The following is an 18,377-nucleotide window of genomic DNA, read 5'->3' on the forward strand; positions in this document are numbered from 1 at the left end:
TGTTGGACAGAAACTGGTCATATGGCAACTCTGTTCTTTAACATTCTGAGGAACAGCCAAATTGTTTTCCAGAGGGGATACATAATTTACAGCCCCAATAGCAATGCGGGAGAGTTTCCATTTCCTCATATTCTCTCCAACACCTGTTAATACAGCTTTTTAATTTTAGCCACCCTAGTACGATAGGTGTGAAATGGTATGCTGTTGTGGTTTTGTGGATGAGTTTTAGGCTAACCCTCTAGGTCGCACCTGAAGGCAAAGGTTTGCCCTCTATGTAACATTGGATGGATCATGAGAGTCACTTGGGTCCAAAGCAAATGCACCAGGAGCACCCCAGTTCAGAGCTCTTTTCAGAAAAGCACTGCCACTCACAAACTTTATTCCTTAAGCTGCTTTAACTTTTCAAATCACCACTACAGTGTAATACTGTGATAAATACAAGTAGACAGCAGGTCCTTTAATAATGCCATTTCATTATAATACTAGTAAGAAAAGAAAAACTGATTCCTGGGCTGGGCCACTGCCTGCAGTTTGCACGTGCTCCCATGTCTACGTGGATTTTCCTCTAGGTACTCCAGTTTCCTCCCGCATACCAAAGATGAGCTGGTGTCTCTACACACTGCCCCAGCCTGAGTGAGGGCGCGTGTGTGTGGGGTGCGCACTGCGATGGAAGGGCATCCTGTCCAGAGTGGGTGCCAGCCGTGCTCCCTGAACTGCCAGGAGAGGCTCTGACCACCCTCAACCCAGGCTGGAAAATAATTATCTTGTTTTTATTAATCTTTCTTAAATGTTTGTATAGCTCACACTTATTTCAATGTTTAATATTAGAAGTATTTGGGGTCTTTATTTAGAAGTTTGGTGGTATTTCTGTGACCAGAAATATGCTGCAGGAACTTAGCTTGTTTCTATCAATCAGCCTATGGTAAAATCGGCTTCATTACATGTTGTTCTGTTTCAAGTTACAGTTTCCGAGAGCCTGTGGACAATGTCAGTAAGTGAGGACTTACTTCACAGGGCAGAAAAGGGCTTGAAAACTGCAGAACATAAATAAGGTTACTCGAGTTTGGATTGTGTGCCAAGATGAAGAGTCAGAAATACACAGTAAGAGAATACAGAGTTTATCAGCAACCTTAGCTCTCAAAAGGTCTGTTTAGGGTTTCCTCTGCTCACAAGCAAGATGGCTTTCCTAAACAGACACAGAGTTCTCCAAGGTTATCGAGGATGTCGATGTAAGAAGTCTATTCCCAACATAGCAGAGGTGGTGAGTAGGTAAGACTGAACAGGTGAAAAACCTTAAAACATGCTCAACTTTACGGAGACCTGGCCAAAGGATGGCAATTCTCTTATTAAGCAAACAAGTCCCAAAGAAATGGCATCCACAGTAGTACAAGGTATCACCGAACCTAAAACTTGCATCTCTGACACAGGTTATTAAAATAAAACTATAATGTGTTCAAGTTGTAAGATGTATACCCCTCTTCACGACTGCTTTTCAAAGCATAACCTCTTCAGAGGTGAATTGTGCTGGTTAAACCAACATTCATGAAGTTTTGGGATTTGTAAGTACTTTATGATATTCTTATTTCACATCTGTAAAATAAATTAAGGTTTTCTAAATATAAACATTCCACCAAGCCCCAAAGTATAGAGTACCTATGGAGTATCTTCATGTGTATGATTTTAGTGGTTTCGCTTCTTAGAAGGGTCATTTTAAAAAAATTTTAGCCCTAAAATTATCTTCTCTCACCTTGTTCTAATTTACTGAGTTCTGTGTTTCCTCCCATTGAATATCAAAGTAGCACTGAAAACAGGAACCCAGTCCACATTTGTTACAATCTGCAGTGGCTTGCCAGACATCCAGTTGGTTTTGAGGTGCCAAGCATACAGAGGATCAAATGCAGTAAATTATCTTGAGAGGGAAAAATCCAACCATTAAACAATGAAACTTCAAGTGGAAAGTGACCACTCCACACTTGAATGAAATCCGTAAGTGGTCATTCCTTCCATCACCATGGAATTTCTCAGAGAACACTTAAAGTCAGAAGTTATTTCATTTTTGAGTATTAAGGAAAACTATAATTTTTGTTCCTTGGTAAGATACATTACTGGGTACTGAAACAGTCAACTAAAAGTAAGCAATGCTATCAAAAAGTAATTGTAACAGTGTAGACAAAGTTAACTGAATCATATAATAATAGAGTCTATTCTGTACAATTTAGGATAGACAAGTTACTGATGGTTGCTACAGGTTTAATCTGTTTTAGTTCAGCTATTTAAAGCTCAGGAAACCATTGCTTTTACAGCTAAAACAAACCTAGGTATTAAGTGAGTCTTCAGTCTTTTCTAAAAACGTAAAGAAGCCAGAGGTTTTCATACTGAATCCATCTGCAGAAAGAAGGGGCAGTCTGAAAACATTCTTTCCTCTGATTACGATATTGATTCCACAAGTTAAAGAAATTTCTCAAAGCTGCTTTACGATACCAGATTTTGATAACTGGATCTGACTACCACAGATGGTCCTGAAACTACAAGGAAGCTGGACCCAATAAGGCAACTTTTCAGCGTGCTACTTCCCCAGGATCAATCAGAACCTGTGGGAGCCTGTGCGGAGAGGAGGGAAGGGCTAGGACTGGGTCCCAAACTCAAAGGTTCAGAGGAGTTTCTGTCGGCAGGCGACGTGATGAGCCAACACAGGCTGACGCGAGAGAAAGGGCGAAGTGGAAACAGCAGCTAAGTGGAGAGTGAGCGCATGTGCATGCCTTTTAAGAGATGGCAACTATTCACCTCTAGCCACCTGTTACTAATGTTCAGATATTTTAATTTTTCAAGATGAGCCACAGCCTGAATTACATAAAATCTCATTTTTAAAAACTGGGAATGGAAATTAAAGGGGAAAAATCTAACATCACAAAGGCCACAAAAAAGAGCTGTGGGACAATCTGGTTTATGTACTAGAGGCTGGTGGGTGAGGAGGCCCCTAGTGGCATAAATAAAAGAGAGTAAGATTAGAAAAATCCCGAGTAGGTAACAAGGCACCAAGAAAGAAAAGGCACCAAGAAAGAAAAACAAAACAACAACAAAAATAAGGCACTGACTGTTACTGGGCTGCTAAAAATTTACCTCTGGGGAAAAAAATGTTTTCTGAAGTTTAAAATTTAGGACATCTGCAAAGCTAAAATTAAATAAATAAATAAATAAATAAATGGTTTCCACTGTCATATCAATTAGTATGCAGGCTTAAAAAAAAGAACTTTAAAAAACATCCTCACCCAAGGATATGTTCATTGGTTTTAGAGAGAGGGGAGGGGAGAGAGGGAGATAAACACCAATGTGAGAAACATCAATCAGTTACCTCGTGTATGCGTCCTGACCAGGGATTGAACCCACAACCCTTTGGTGCATAGGACGTTGCTCCAACCAACTGAGCCACCTGGCCAGGGCAGCAGACATATTTTAAAAGATATGCAAAAATAAAGAAACAGGGAGGTAGCAATGGAAAAATATTTAGTTTCAAAGTCAACTTGAACTTACAACTAAGCCAACAGTGGTAGAAGATGGACACTAACACTTACTGAGCACTCAGGCATCTCAGAACCAACTTACAATGTAAAAAGGAATCACTGGGTCATCTCTTGAGGAATGATAAGGCATGCATTTGAAGATCTCAAAATGTATTGAAATGATTACTTAAAAAAATATATTTTATTTATTTACTTTGGAGAGGGGAGGGGAGGGAGAAAGAGAGGGAGAGAAACATCAATGTATGGTTGCTTCTCATGTGGCCCCTACTGGGATCTGGCCCACAACCCAGGCACGTGCCCTGACTGGGAATCAAACTGGTGACCCTTTGATTAGCAGGCCCACACTCAATCTGTTGAGCCACAGCAGCCAGGGCTGAAACGATTACTTTAAAACAAGGGTTAAACTGCTGAAAAAAGTCAAAATGTCTAACGAGCTTTTTCATTTTTGAAGATCAAACTGGGTCTTGATATTTGTGTATTAATAACTTGCTTCACAAAATATCTTAGGAAATTTGAGGAAAAACTAGTGGATAGTGAGGGGGAAAAAATCACCATAAACGAGGGTGACTCCATAGGCCCTGAGAGATTATTTGTGTTTAATGAAGATAAGTGCACGTTCAGAATCCTGCTGTACTAGTAGTTTACCAAACTTAATAAATTATTTTTCTGAAAAATTTTAATAGTGAAAATTTGATGGGAGATGCAAACTAGGGATTACTAACAGGGTTGAATGTACTTACCTATTATCTCAGATTCATAATAATCCTGTGTGCCTTCCTGGAAGACAAGACAGGGTGGCTTTATGATTTTAGAGCATAAATGTGGAAAATGGTAGGTCCATCTGTATGGTGTAAGTTCATGTCCATCAAAGAGGAATAAAAAATGGGACCTACCTCCTCTTAGGGGTTACTTAGCTATGTTGTATCATGGTCAATTAAAGGCTCTTCAGAAATTCTAAGTGAAGGGAAGAGTGTAACTATACAAAAAGTTAGTGTTGTGCATTTTTCTGTTTATATATTTATAGTATTCTGTCTCAAGATTCTACCATTTGCATTAGAGAACAGTATAAAGAAAGATGAAAAAGCCTATATGGAAACCAAATTAAAAATATGTCTCCCAAAACAAAGTAACAAATTCATACTACACTGGTTTCTAATAGTTAAGAGGTGCTTTTGATCAAGGTGGAAAAATAAGCTAATGAGCATTGGCAAGCGTTAATTATACCAGCTAAAAATTCTTTTCCCAGATCAGGGATCACAGATATGTTTTCTGTTAATGAGTAAGGTAGTCCATGAATCCTCTATAGGAAACCCTAATTTTGTATTTTCATGATAATCTAAAAAAAAAAATGAATATTTAAGATCATCTAGATTAACACTGTAAATGTTTACAACATAACTGGGGAGTTAAAATGACAGTGATTTGTTTGTACCAAGCAAAGACTAAATGATATTGCAGTATCATCTGTATGTGAAAGTTTGCAGTTGTCCTAAAAGTACAGGCTTTCTCAGCCTCAGCACTACTGACTGACATTTGGGCCGAGCAACGTGCCTGCAAGGAGCTTTCCGTGCACTGAAAACTGTTCAACAGCGCCCTTGGCCTCCGCGCACTAGATGCCAGTAGCTCTATCCCCCTGGAGCTGTGATAATCAAAAATGTCTCCAGACATTGTCAAGTATCCCCTGGGGGACAACATCTCCCCAGAGGACCACCTCAATGGGAAAAGTGGTGAGAGAATCGGGTCAAATCGAAGTGCACAGGAGAACAAACATATCAAATTCAAATGAACCAGAGCTGTAACAATTTCTACCTCTCTCAAGTTGAAAGAAACATCACTAAAACATTGTCTTCCATCACATTAATGTTGTCAATGTGAATTTTATTAGTTCTGTATTTAATTGTGAATCTGTTTTGCTTAGACTTTTTCCCACCTTAAAAAGCAAGTGTACAAACATTCAAATTTGAATTACATTTTTCCTGGTTTATTCTTTTATAATTAAAACTTTACTCAAGAGACTTCTCATCAACTAAAAATAAAACCTTTCTAAATGTCCTTTTGGTCCATAAAGTTTCTTCTGGACTCTTAAACTAATCACAGAGCTTAACTGGAGAAATTTTCAAGAACCCAAAAAGTTGAGTATATACTTAGATGTAAAATGTCTTTGTTAATTCCATAAAAAATTAACCTGAAAATCTGAATTATATACACACTGAAAAGCTAGAAAAGTTACTGAATAAGTATATTCATCTATTCATTGTTGCATTATTCTTTCTCGGCAGATGGTTCTCAGAAGGGTAAGGTAACTGCCAATATGTCTTGTCCACATACATCACAGGCGGCAGACACAAGGCCTGCGGGCCAAGTCCGGCCCTCCACCTTGTTGCTACCCAGCGGCAGTGCCGAGCTCTCGCTTAACTGTTAAGGAGCAGGTACATTTACACAGTCCCAAAATTACATTCAGCCCTTTGAAGACAACCTCGAGGCTTATATGGCCCAGGGTGAAAGTGAGTTTGATTCCCCTGATATATATGATCTCTCAATTTCTCTTTTTCAAATCAGGCAGAACTGACCTTATATTAAAATAATGTACAAGAAGTTGAAAAGCTGTCTTAAATAAAACTCAAGAAGTGAAAGAATCTTAAATTGGTTAGGTGTGGATGAACTCGGAAGAGATTATTGTATAAAGTATACTACTACAGGCAGCTTAAAAATGACCTCTGTGGTAGTAAAAGTAAAGCTTAGTCAAAGCCTTCCTTTTTCCAACGCTCTGAAATCTTTCACTGGTTGAAAAATAAAGCTAAGCGAAGGTTAAAAAAATGTTGGTTTAACGGGACCAGCTTAAGAGAGCATTCCAAGCAATGCCCACAGATCTTACAAGTTTAACAAATACCCTTTTTTGGGTGTATTTGTTAAGTCTGCTGAAGTCACCCAATATCAAATGGCTCAAAATTCTTTAATGAGCCAGAACTCTGCAACAGATTTAAAGATTAATTTCCTCCTTTAAAAATCCCTCAGTCTTTGTTGCCTTCGCTATGCCAGTAACTAGTTAAGGTACAACCCCCTCACCCCCTAAATTAATGAAGGAAAAAAAAAAAGACTGTGAAGAATGTGTAATTCATTTTACAGCAAGCTCTTCAACATTTGGCATCAGAGTTTTTTTGTTAAAGTTAAGATAGCATATCATTTTATTTTCCTTCTCAAGATTTATCTACCTTCCAAGGGTGTAACAAAGTGACTTACTGGTAGGAAAGAGCAGCTAATAAAGCATGAATTCTTCTATACAGAAGATGGGATGGCCAGTCTGGGACAACTCAAGTTTAACATGTTCAGAAAGGGGAGAAAGAAAAACAAAGTTCCTGGTGATCCTCAGTTGAATTACCAAATCAAATACAAATTGAGAAACCACTCAAACCAAAATTTTATGCAAGATTTATGAAGCTCACAATTCTCCACTCTACATAAAATGCTGGAAGGGCAGGCAAGGGGGGTTGGTCTATGGCAGGACTTCTGTCACTGAAAAAAAGTCAAGTAAGTCAGATAGATGACTTCATATAAAAACCTTCAGATACAAGAAACCAAAATCATCGAGTTTTTTGGATCCACTCAAAATTCAATAGTTATAACAACAAGTAAGGTATCTTTTAGTTTGTTAGCAAATAACTATTCCTCACCTGCTTGTGCGCGTGATCATAGGAGTTGATATGGTTGTCAAATTCCTGATGTTTCTGATACTGCTTATCGCAGAGTTCGCAGTAAAAGTTGGCTCTGAGGTCTTCCAGTGCTTTGGCAATTGCCTTCTCTTTATCAACATAATCCTGCAAGGAACCACAAAATAAAAACAAAAAATGAACTGGGTAGAATTTTAAGTGAATGTTGTAAAAAAGTAGTCTTACCTGAAGAGAGGTTAAATAAAAATACGCACCTAGACACCCTTTAGTGAAACTAGAAGGTACCAAAGACAGTGAAATCATAAAACTACCCAGAAAAAAAAATCACCCAGAATCAGACCGAGAGCAGACTGAAAAGCAACAACAGAAGGTGGAGGACAGTGTGCTTCGGTGTGCTAAAACATACATTTTCATTTGTATACCAAATAAAAGTATTTTTCACAAACGATGAAATGAAGGCACTTCCATACAAAAAAATTTTATCACCAATAGTTCTAGATTTTTTCTCCCCTTCTTTCTCCCTCCCTTCTCCTCTCTAAAAATAAAATCTTAACAAGACAAAAAAAAAAAAAAAAGTCCAACTACTTGCTGATTGCAAGCGATCCCCCTAAAACATGAGGGCTCAGAAAGTTCAAAGTTAAAGAGATAAAGACAGAAAAAGACATGCCAGGCAAATACCCAGAGAAAGCTGGACTAACATTATATTCAACTTTTAGACATTATTGAGGCCAGTTACGGAGTTACTTGAGATTACTCTCTGAGTAAGCTCCACTGCTAATTTCAAACCGCCAACACAGATATATGTGGGTTATTCACCGGTTTTAATGAGGGTCTGGCACAACACTGTAGGGCTGAACCAAGAGATGGTCCAGTATGCCTCAGCAGTCCCACTTAAAAACTAGACATCAAAATACATCTTAAAACAAGCTCAGTATATTCACCTGAAGCAAGCAGAGCAGAAGGAGAAGGGGAAAGACATGATGAATGATTTGCACACTGCCAGTCCTTTACAGCAGCGTAGCTGCACCGTTCTCACAACGAGCAGCTCTGTTTAGTTAAAATACCTGAAGAGAAGTCTCATATCAAAGGCTTCTTAAATTGGCCTTTCTTCCCCTCAGTATTATAACTTTTGGGACACTTTCAAAGCAGCTTTAGCACCTACCATCTCTCTTACCATTTTGCACATGAGCTCCTTTGTCAGCAACAAATGGTTGCTGTATTTTGTAGAATGCCAGTAAAGGACTATTTCAGATGAATTTATTAAAACTAAAAAGTGAATATATAGCACATCATTATTTTTGCTATATTCAATCATTATGATCATTTCCTCTAAATATCCTGGGCCGTTTCATGTTGTCTGGCTGTTAAGCAACTTGTTGGTATTCTTCCTCATCAGTGCTGGTTTCCCCCCAAGATAGAAATCCGAAAGCTCACTTTCCCAACCTCTCTTACAACTAGGACGCAGGCATGTGATCTGTCCTCTTCCGGCCCGAGGCATCTACACTGGACATTGACCCCAAAGTGAGCAGTATGGAGTAGCAGGCACCAAGCAGAACCCGTCTTCTAGCAATGGTGACTGTAGAAGCGTATCTTAATTCTATCTTGGTTTTTACTTAATTCTGCAAGAAAATTTTTCTGATAGTATTTCTACAGATTTAGAAGATTTACTCTTCCCCCCCAAAAATCAAAACACACACACAACCTAATTAAATTTTGATTATAAGAGATTCCTTAGCCTGGCCAGGTGGCTCAGTCAGTTGGAACATTGTCCCGGGCACCAAAAGGTTGTGGGTTCAATCCCCAGTTGAGGCATATACGGGAGGCAACTGATCAATGTTTTTCACACTGATGTCTCTTTCTCCTCTTCTCCATTCTCCTCTCTCTAGTCTCAATAAACATACCCTCAGGTAAGGACTGAGGATTAAAAAAAGAGAGATTCCTCACTGCATCTCAGGCCTTTCAATGGAAATCACATTTCTTTTTCCTAAAGTACTTTTCTAAAAAATTAAAAAAAATTTAATCGTCTTTTATTGTTTATGTTATTACAGTTGTCCCCATTTTTCTCCCTCTGTCCCCTCCTCCATAATCCCTCAGGCAATCCCCACAATGTTGTCCACGACCATGGGTCATGCATATATGTTCTTGGGCTACTCTATTCCCTATGCTGTCCTTTCCATGCCCACGACTATTCTGTAACCACCAACGTGTACTCCTTAATCCCTCCCACTTTCTCCCTCATCCCCCGCATCGGGCAACCACCAAAACATTTTGTATCTATCATTCTGTTTCTGTTCTCCTTGTTTATTTTGTTTTGTAGACTCAATAGTTGATAGATATGTATTTATTATCATTTTATTGTTCATAGTTTTGATCTTTTTCTTAAATAAGTCCCTTTAACACTTCAAATAATACTGGTTTGGTGGTGATCGACTTGAGCTTTTTCTTGTCTGGGAAACTTTTTATCTGTCCTTCATTTCTAAATGATAGCTTTGCTGGGTAGAGTAATCATGGTTGTAGGTCCTTGCTTTTCATCACTTTGAATATTTCTTGCCAGTCTCCTTTAGCCTGCAAAGTTTCTTTTGAGAAATCAGCTGACAGTCTTATTTATGAGAACTCCTCTGTAGGTAACTAATTTCTTTTCTCTTGCTGCTTTTAAGATTCTCTCATTGTATTTAACCCTTGGCATTTTGATTATGATGTGTCTTGGAGTGGGCCTCTTTGGGATCGTCCTGGTTAGGAGACTGCAGTTCCTGCGCTTGTATGTCTATTTCCCTCACCAGGTTAGGGAAGTTTTCTGGTTTGTTTGTTTTTTTCCCAAATAGGTTTCCAATTTCTTGCTCTTTCTCTTCTCCTTCTGGAACCCTCATGAAGTAATTGTTGGTACGCTTAAAGTTGTCCCAGAGGCACCTTACACTGTCCTCATTTTTCTGGATTCTTTTTTTCTTCTTGCTGTTCTGATTGGTTGTTTTTTGCTTCCTTATATTCTAAATTGCTGTTTTGAATCTCAGCTTTATCCACTCTACTGTTGGTACCATGTAAATTGTTCTTTATTTCAATTAGTGTACCCTTCGATCCTGACTGAATCTCTTTTATGCTGTTGAAGTCCTAAGTTTCTTGAACATTCTTATAACCAGTGTTTTGAACATTGCATCTTCCTCACTAAGTTTGAACATTCTTATAACCAGTGTTTTGAACATTGCATCTTTTGAACATTGCAGAGTTTTGAACTCTGCATCTAGCAGATTGCTTGTCTCCATTTCTTTTCGTTCTTTTTCTGGAGTTTTGTTCTGTTCTTTCATTTGGGCCACATTTCTTTGTCTCCTCATTTTAACAGCCTCCCTGAGTTTGTTTCTATGTATTAGGTAGAGCTGCTATGTCCCTCAGGCTTGAGAGGATGGCCTAATGTAGCAGCTGTCCTATAGGGTCCAGTGGCATAGCCTTCTCTATTGTCCAAACTGGGTACTCGAGAAGCACCCACCATGTGGGCTATGTACCCCCTCTTGTTGTAGTTGAACTTTGATTACTGTTTGGTATACCCAAGGTCAGCAACCACCTGTGTTCTGTCCAGGACCATAAAGTGTAAACTACAAAGTGATCTGCAAATGGCTGCTACTTGTGCTGGGTCCAGGGCACCTTAGTGAGTGGTATGGGGCTTGCTGAAGCCAGGTGCTGCTTGTTTGAGAATTTAGGAAAACTGAAGCATGGGTCAGGACAAGCCGTTTGTATGGAAAAGCCACTGAAACAGCTTGGGCAGGCCTGAAAATTGGGCGGGGAAGGGCTTCAGGGAATCACTAGAGTGGGGCAAACAATGTGAGCCAGGCTGATGGGAGTGTGATGCCCGCCTGCAGGCTCTGTGTGGCGAGGGCGCAAAAAGGAACAATGGCCTCTGCCAGCCCTTCCGTCTGGAGAAGCCGCCCCCCCACACGCCCCTCACCCTGATACAGGACAATTCAGTTCCTTTCCATCGGTCTCTGATGCCTTTCAATCTGCTGCCCTGGTGCTGGAGCTCAGAGGGAGTGAGTCCGAGTAAGTCTGTGCACAGGCCCTTAAAGGGGCTGCTGGGACTCCAGCAGTTTCTGTTGTCCAGAGCTTCAATCCCTGCTGATTTTTACAGCCAAAAGTTGTGGAGATGTAACTGCCTGGCACTGGAACTCTGGGCTGGGACCCCTTGCTCCTGATAAACCCCTACTGATTTCTACCTGCCTCATGGGTGTGGGGCCAGCCCACTCTATGTCTCCTTCCCTCCTACCAGTCTCAATGTGGGTCATTCTTTAATTCCACGGTTGTAGGACTTCCATTAAGCTCAATTTCTCATGGTTCTGAATGACTGTTCTATAGTTTAGTTGTAATTTGGACGTGGTTGTGTGAGGAGGGGGAACTGTGTTTACCTACACCACCACCATCTTGGCCAGAAGCCTCGTAGAAATTCCTTTTGGGAGTCTTTTAGAGGCAAACAAATGTTTTTATGTAAAAATCGACCCATTTTTATCTTTACTCTTAAGATATTTTTGCTGAATGTACAATTCTAGGTTGATAGTTGTTTGCTCTGAGCACATTCAAGATTCCATTTGAGCCCACTAAAAGTCTTTTTACTTTGACAGTTTATGGTTTTACCAGAATGTATCTATGCGTAGATTTTTTTTTTTAAATCTTGCTTGAGATTCATTAGGCTCCCTGAATCTGTGAGTTGCACCTTCCATCCATTCTGGAATCTTCCCTTTGAACACTGCCTCTGCCCTATTCTTTTTCTCTCTTTCTGGAACTCTGCTTATTCTTCATTATCTATCTCTTCACCGTTCTCACATATTTTCCATTTCTTTCTTGCTCCCCGCCTCCACTTTTTGCAGCATTGTGGATATTTCTTCAGTTGTATTATAATTTAATATTCTGCCTTGTATAACCTGCTATTAAAGCCTCTCATTGAGGTTTTATATGGCCTCTTGCCCTTTACTCATAATCCTTTTTATTTCTTTAAATACATTAAATTTGCTTCTAATACTGTATTTTTCCTTTCTCCCTGGCCAATTGAATCCATTCCTGCAACTTTAAAATCATCAGTACGCAGACACTTCCCAAACTCGTATGTCTTACTGATACCAATTCCCCTCTTATGGCCCAGATTTGAAGATTTTGGTGGTTATTTTTATTGGACATGGCAAATTTCCACATTACCACATTATCTTACTCACCACAGCCCCATAACAGGCTCTGACAGCCGGTAAGGCCAAATCTTTCTCTCTCACGCTCTAAGACTGCTTTGACTATGCCTGGCCCTTTATACTTCCAAATAAATTTTGAAATAAGCTTGTCAAATTCCATACAAAATCCTGTTGGGATTTTGACTTGACTGCATTAAACATATAGAAAATTTCAGGGAAAACAGATTTCTTCATAATATTAAGTCTTCTAATTCATGAACAAATTATTAAAAATCTCTTTTTATTCATTATTCTTTAATATCTCTCAGTGTTTCTGAAGTCTTATACATCATGTAATCTTCATTTTGTAACTCGTTGCTCTACAGACACATAAACTGAAATTTATTATTTTGCATCTAGCATCCTGCTAAACTGTTGTTTAATTTATCTGTATATTGTTTTAGATGTCTTTTTATATACTCATACCTACAAACAAAAACACTTTTGTCTCTTCCTTTCACCTCTTATATAATCTTTATTTGTTTGTTTCTGTCTGTACACCTTACCATGCTTAGGACCTCCAGCACAACATTTAATAGAAACAGTGACAGCAGGCATCCTTGTTATGTCTCTTCATCTCAAAACCAGAGCTTTCAACTTAAAAAAAAATTTTTTTTAGCAGATTTTATTTACTTTAGTTTTTAGAGAGGGGAGAAGAGAGGAAAACAGAGGTAGAGAAACATCAATGTGTGGTTGCCTCTCGCACGTCCCAAACTGGGGACCTGGCCAGCAACCCAGGCATGTGCCCTGACGGAATCAAACTGGTGACCCTTTGATTCACAGGCTGGCACTCAATCACTGAGCCACACCAGCCGGGGCTCAACTTTTTAATATTAAGTATGATGTCTTCTACATGGTTTTTAAAGGCATTTCAATCTGGTTAAGGAAAGTCCTTTCTTTATCAGGTTGGATAAGACTATTCATCATGAATGAGTGCTGAGTTTCATATAATGCTTTTATTTTTTTCATCTATTGAGATAATCATATTTTCCCCCTTTAATCTCTCACTCTTTTAAAAAAAAGATTTTATTTATTTATTTTTAGAGAGAGGAGAAGGGAGAGAGAAAAAGGAAGAGAAACATCAATGTGTGGTTGCTTCTCAAATACACCCTACTGGGGACCTGGTCTGCAACCCAGGCATGTGCCCTGACTAGGAATCGAACCAGTGACCCCTTGGTTTGCAGGCTGGAACTCAACCCACTAAACCACACCAGCCAGGGCTAAAGTGGGTATTATTATGTCTGTAGTTTTTTCAGAGGCAATAAATAAGAAAGTTCAGAAGCTCGAGATCTACTACTAATTACAACCAAACGTTAAACAAATGCTGTTAACAGAGATCCTTTTCATCGGAAATATCTCAGTGTGAGCACCCCCTACACAAAGAAAGGCTTCATTTCAGTACCTTGTACTTCTGTCTCAACTCCTCCGTGTCTTCTTTTTCCACTTCTAGGACACGGCGCCGTTCGGTAGCATCTTCAGCATAATCGAGCTTAACAAAAATAGATATAATTAATCTTAATTCCTAAAGTACTCCCAATTAGCTATTTTAAAAGTCACTTGCATAACTAGTCCTGTATGAAAATAAAACCCTGTATCTGCTCAGCAACCTCTTGCCTTATTGTCACCCCACAGAGAAAATAGCACGCAGAAAAGTTCATTAATCTTTTCACACTGGTGGTTCCCAACAGGCACATTTTCTGATGATGACAGACTTTAATTCAATGTTCAATGCCAAAGAATTAGGAGTAAATGGAGAAAACACTTTAGGCAGTGAAAAGAAGATAACACTGATGACAGCTGTGCACATCTCTATAGGCATAAAGCTTCTACCACAACGAATGTTTTAAGAGTTGGGCAACACTGCCTACTGCAACAAATAGGGTCTGGGTTTAAGCCTTATCTTACCTCATGGCATAACCTTGGGCAAACCACTCCATTTCTTTACACCTCGGTTGAAACAGTTATTATTTGCCATCTACCTGCCTCAAAGGCAGCACTAAATAAAAATGTAAAATATATTTTTAAATTTCCAAAGAAGATATTAAAACTATATTCTATCTAATCAATATATTCTTGCACTGGCATCTGAGTTTGAGTTAATATCTATTTTAAATACCCCATAAAACAAGTGAGCTGATGAAATCAATTTACCTCCATTTCCATGCGACCCATGCCCATGACGTCATACTTGACAACAATCGGAATGGGGTCAGTTCTCCCTGTAACAGGAACACACAATCAGGGTAAGATGCAAACCTACGCTGCCGGCTCACTTTACACATTAGGTTTGGGTGGTTAGAGATCTTGCCTTGGAGTGCAGAGACCAGAAAGCTACAGTGAACCAAACACAAGCCATTCTCACAGCTTACAGCCAAGCCTACCTCGCCCAGTTAAGCCCAACTATCCACCTTGACTGTCTTTCCAGAGAGGATAATTCCAGGTTACATGGCAAAATTAAATAAGTAATGCAAAGCATTTCTAAGCTATGGCACCAGAAGGTTTAAAATAACTTTTCATCAAGAAATTACTTCACTTACTGTCCACTGACATCCTCCCATACACTCTTTTAAAATGGGGAATAAACATCTCATCTGACATACTTAAATCTGAAAAGCATAGTTTCAAACATGATACAAGAAAACTCTAACTACAACTCAGTATGCTCAATATTATTTTGTTTTCAAAAGATGCTTTACAGTTAAGCAGGGCTATGAAAAACTTAAATAAAAAGCAACAGTTAGTTGCCCTTAGAAACCAAGGATGGTGTTTCTTTTGAACTGGTGCTCTGAGGTCCCATTTTCCAGAGTGGATTTAACACTGACTGTAGTCATCGGTAAGCTGTGAAAAGGACTAGTTGCGAAGAAAATTGACTTTAAACTAATCAATCTATGCTGGAGATTTTAAAAAATGTATATTTAATCCACTCATAACCAGCCAAACAAAGCAAAATGGGGCAGACAAGCACTTTACTACCACAGCTGTTTTACATCACAACTTGCGCTGTTTATTGTGATGTAAGCCCACTGGTAAGAGGACTTACCTTATCCGATGTACACCTTTAGTGAAAAAACACAATGTTTACTTCCCTCATCACTTCACTCAGGCTGGTGTAAACAATTGTTTTTTGTTTGTTTTGTTTTTGTTTTTGTTATACACACATATATATTATACCTTTGGGCTAAAAGTTGAGCTTTGTCAGGATAAATCTGAGGTATCACCAAAACCAAATTAAAAACAGTAACAACAAATGCCATGATCATGACTAGGTTTGGTCCTGGAGAAAAAAGAAGAAACTTTTCAACGTGACTGGCAACCACTCGTATGTAGTTGCTCTGTATTTGTGGGATTACTTTTCATCTTTAAAAAATAATGAAAAACTAATCCAGAAGTTTACTTATCACCAATATCCCACTACTTTATAAGCAATAAGTAAAGATATAATTAGGAATAATTATTATAGTGAAAAAAACTTTAAGTAAATAAAGAACATCTCATGCCAGAAAAAAAAATACAGCCTTCTCTCAGGTACTATCAAAGACTGCCAGTTAAACGAAATGAAAATGCATTCCTATCTTATGCCCAATGGTATAATAAATAAGCAGTGACTGCAATCTTTAGCAAAAGGACCAAATTAAGACAGGTTATAAAAATGACTTCCTAGGTGCAATATCACTTTCATAACGTCTCAATCAGGGATTTACTGGTAAAAACAAATGGTCCAATGAAAGAATTGAAAAATAATGACAAAGGAATTTACTTTTTTTGTTGTTTTGGTATCTTTTTTTTAGTCTATCAGAATTTGTTATGCAAAAATTAAGGAAGTTTTGGTACAAATTCATTACCTCTGTAAACCCCTGTTTACAAACTCTGCATTAGTACTTTTGCCTTCTAAGGCAGTCAAAGTTTGTTTTAATTTATTTAAAAATTGCAGTAGCAAGTGCTAGTGCCCATTACATTGTGGGGAAATCAAGTTTTTGACAGTATTAGAATTTAATGTTTTAACTGATTTTTTTTTGTAGTTCTAACACAAACAGATACATCTCTCCTTAACATTACCCTTTAATGAACGAGGATCAGACAAGTTGCATAAGGAAAGGAAAGGAAAATGAAAAAAGACCAAGCAGAAGGATGAAGGCTACAACAGAGAAAGTAAGCCTAACATATTGGTGCACTGATGACAAAAGGAGTAATTCAGTCTGAAAATAAAAAATTACCACTGCTAAGTTTACCATCACCACAACAAGTCCAGGGTCATAATGCTGTAAAAAAGAAACACCATCTGTTAGGCAGAAACCATCAGGGCAGGGAACAGGCCTTCTAGCAGGCAGACAGGATTGGGTAAAGTAACAATTGGACTTTGTCCCTCCCCCAATTTCAGCTGGGGACAGAGGAAGGGCACTTGGTGCTACAGCAGTTATTTTCATACGAGTTGGACCAGGGTGTGAGGTTTTTGTACTGCTACTTGAGAATATAAACAACGCCCTCTTTAATAATGCAGGGGATGGGAGAAGGCATTAGTTCAAAGTGAGAGAACTAGCTCTAGCTTCCTATCAGTATTCGGGGCCCAAGGTGGGACTTTTCCTTAAAGAAATAACATCAAAGACAGATCGACTGGACAGTGATCAAATCATTTGCTTCATTGAAAGAACTCTAAGAGGATTTGAGGGGCAGGAGGGGAGTCATCAAGACCTTCTTAAATATATATATATATATATACACATATATATATAATAAGTAAAAGGTCTAGAAAATAACCACAGATCTTCAGTGCCTGGAAAACTATGTGCATTTGAGTTCTGTTCCGAACGGATACAACTCTTGAATCAGCTTTCCTTAGCACCTTGTTGTCTTTTGACGAAGCCGCCTTTCAAGGCCTGCACATAACAAAGCCAAGCTTTGAACCAGACCAGGAACTCCAGAGAAAGTGGCATCAAAAGGCCTGTCACAATTAAGTTACTCCATTCATAGATAACCGATAAAAAATGAACAGTTTGGCTTTAAAATCAATCTGCAAGTAACATTACAAAACATATTCCCACCCTGGCTGCTGTGGCTCAGTGGACTGGGTGACAGCCTGTGAACCAAGTGGTCTCTGGTTCGATTTCCAGTCAGGGCTCACACTCGGGATACAGACCAGGCCCCCAGATGGGGGTGTGCAAGAGGCAACCAATGGATATATCCCTCCCACACTGATGTTTCCTTTTCTCCCTCCCTCCCCACCTCTCTCTAAAAATAAATAAATACAATCTTTAAAAAATATATTTTAAAAATCCCTTTAATTTATTCATTTGTGATCAATGATAAATCCTATCACACAAAATACCACTGTGAAACATCTGAATAACAACTTGGAGTGATGAATTTCCAAAAGGTAGGTAGTAACAGAATGTTTGCTAATAGGATACTCTCTAGAAAACTTAACTTTTTAAAATAAATTGAACTCTATGCAGGTTCCCTATTTCTCAGTTTCTTTTAGGGAGCAAATATTTCTTAAAATTAAGAACTTTTTGTTTATTTCACTCCAAAGAAGGCAACTTCAACCAAAATACTACTTTCCTTAAAAAAAAAAAAGTCCTCCTCAGCCAAAGAATGACTGTATTTTGCCATGCATAATGCACTTCCGTGTATAATACGCACCCACGGTTCAGTGTGCATTCATTATACACGGGATCATCGCACCCATTATTATACCTGTGTATAATGCGCACCCTTATTTCTCCCTAAAACATTTGGGCAAAAAAGTGCCCATTATACACGGCAAAATACAGCAGATACTATGACTATGATTGGACCAACTAAAGAAGGGAAAGGCAAAAAGGAAACATCAAATTTGGAATTCACCAATTGTGAATTCAGATGATGAGGGAAAAAAACTGATATTCATATTGTAAAATCAAAACTTTAGACACATATCAAATTATATTGTACCTGAAACTAACATATTGTATGTTAATTACACCTCAATAAAAAAATTTGAAGAGAAACTTTAA

General features: G+C 38.6%; 1 protein-coding gene across 6 annotated transcripts in view; it reads right to left on the reverse strand.

The window, feature by feature from the left end:
* Positions 1-18,377, reverse strand: part of GPATCH8 (G-patch domain containing 8) — a 74,467-nt gene that overhangs the window by 14,237 nt on the left and 41,853 nt on the right. For 3 of the 6 annotated variants that reach the window (XM_045836002.1, XM_045836001.1, XM_045836003.1), the window contains 4 exons: positions 16,602-16,646; positions 14,539-14,606; positions 13,790-13,876; positions 7,193-7,336 (listed from right to left, as the gene is read on the reverse strand). In XM_045836002.1, the coding sequence (XP_045691958.1) occupies positions 7,193-7,336; positions 13,790-13,876; positions 14,539-14,565 (258 nt within the window). In that variant the 5' untranslated portion in view covers positions 14,566-14,606; positions 16,602-16,646. The remainder of the gene's footprint in view (positions 1-7,192; positions 7,337-13,789; positions 13,877-14,538; positions 14,607-16,601; positions 16,647-18,377) is intronic. The other 3 variants (XM_045835998.1, XM_045836000.1, XM_045835999.1) reach the window with 1 other exon arrangement.

Source organism: Phyllostomus hastatus, unplaced genomic scaffold (assembly GCF_019186645.2).
Source record: "Phyllostomus hastatus isolate PE091 unplaced genomic scaffold, TTU_PhHast_1.1 phas_contig_210, whole genome shotgun sequence".
Taxonomy (NCBI): domain Eukaryota; kingdom Metazoa; phylum Chordata; class Mammalia; order Chiroptera; family Phyllostomidae; genus Phyllostomus; species Phyllostomus hastatus.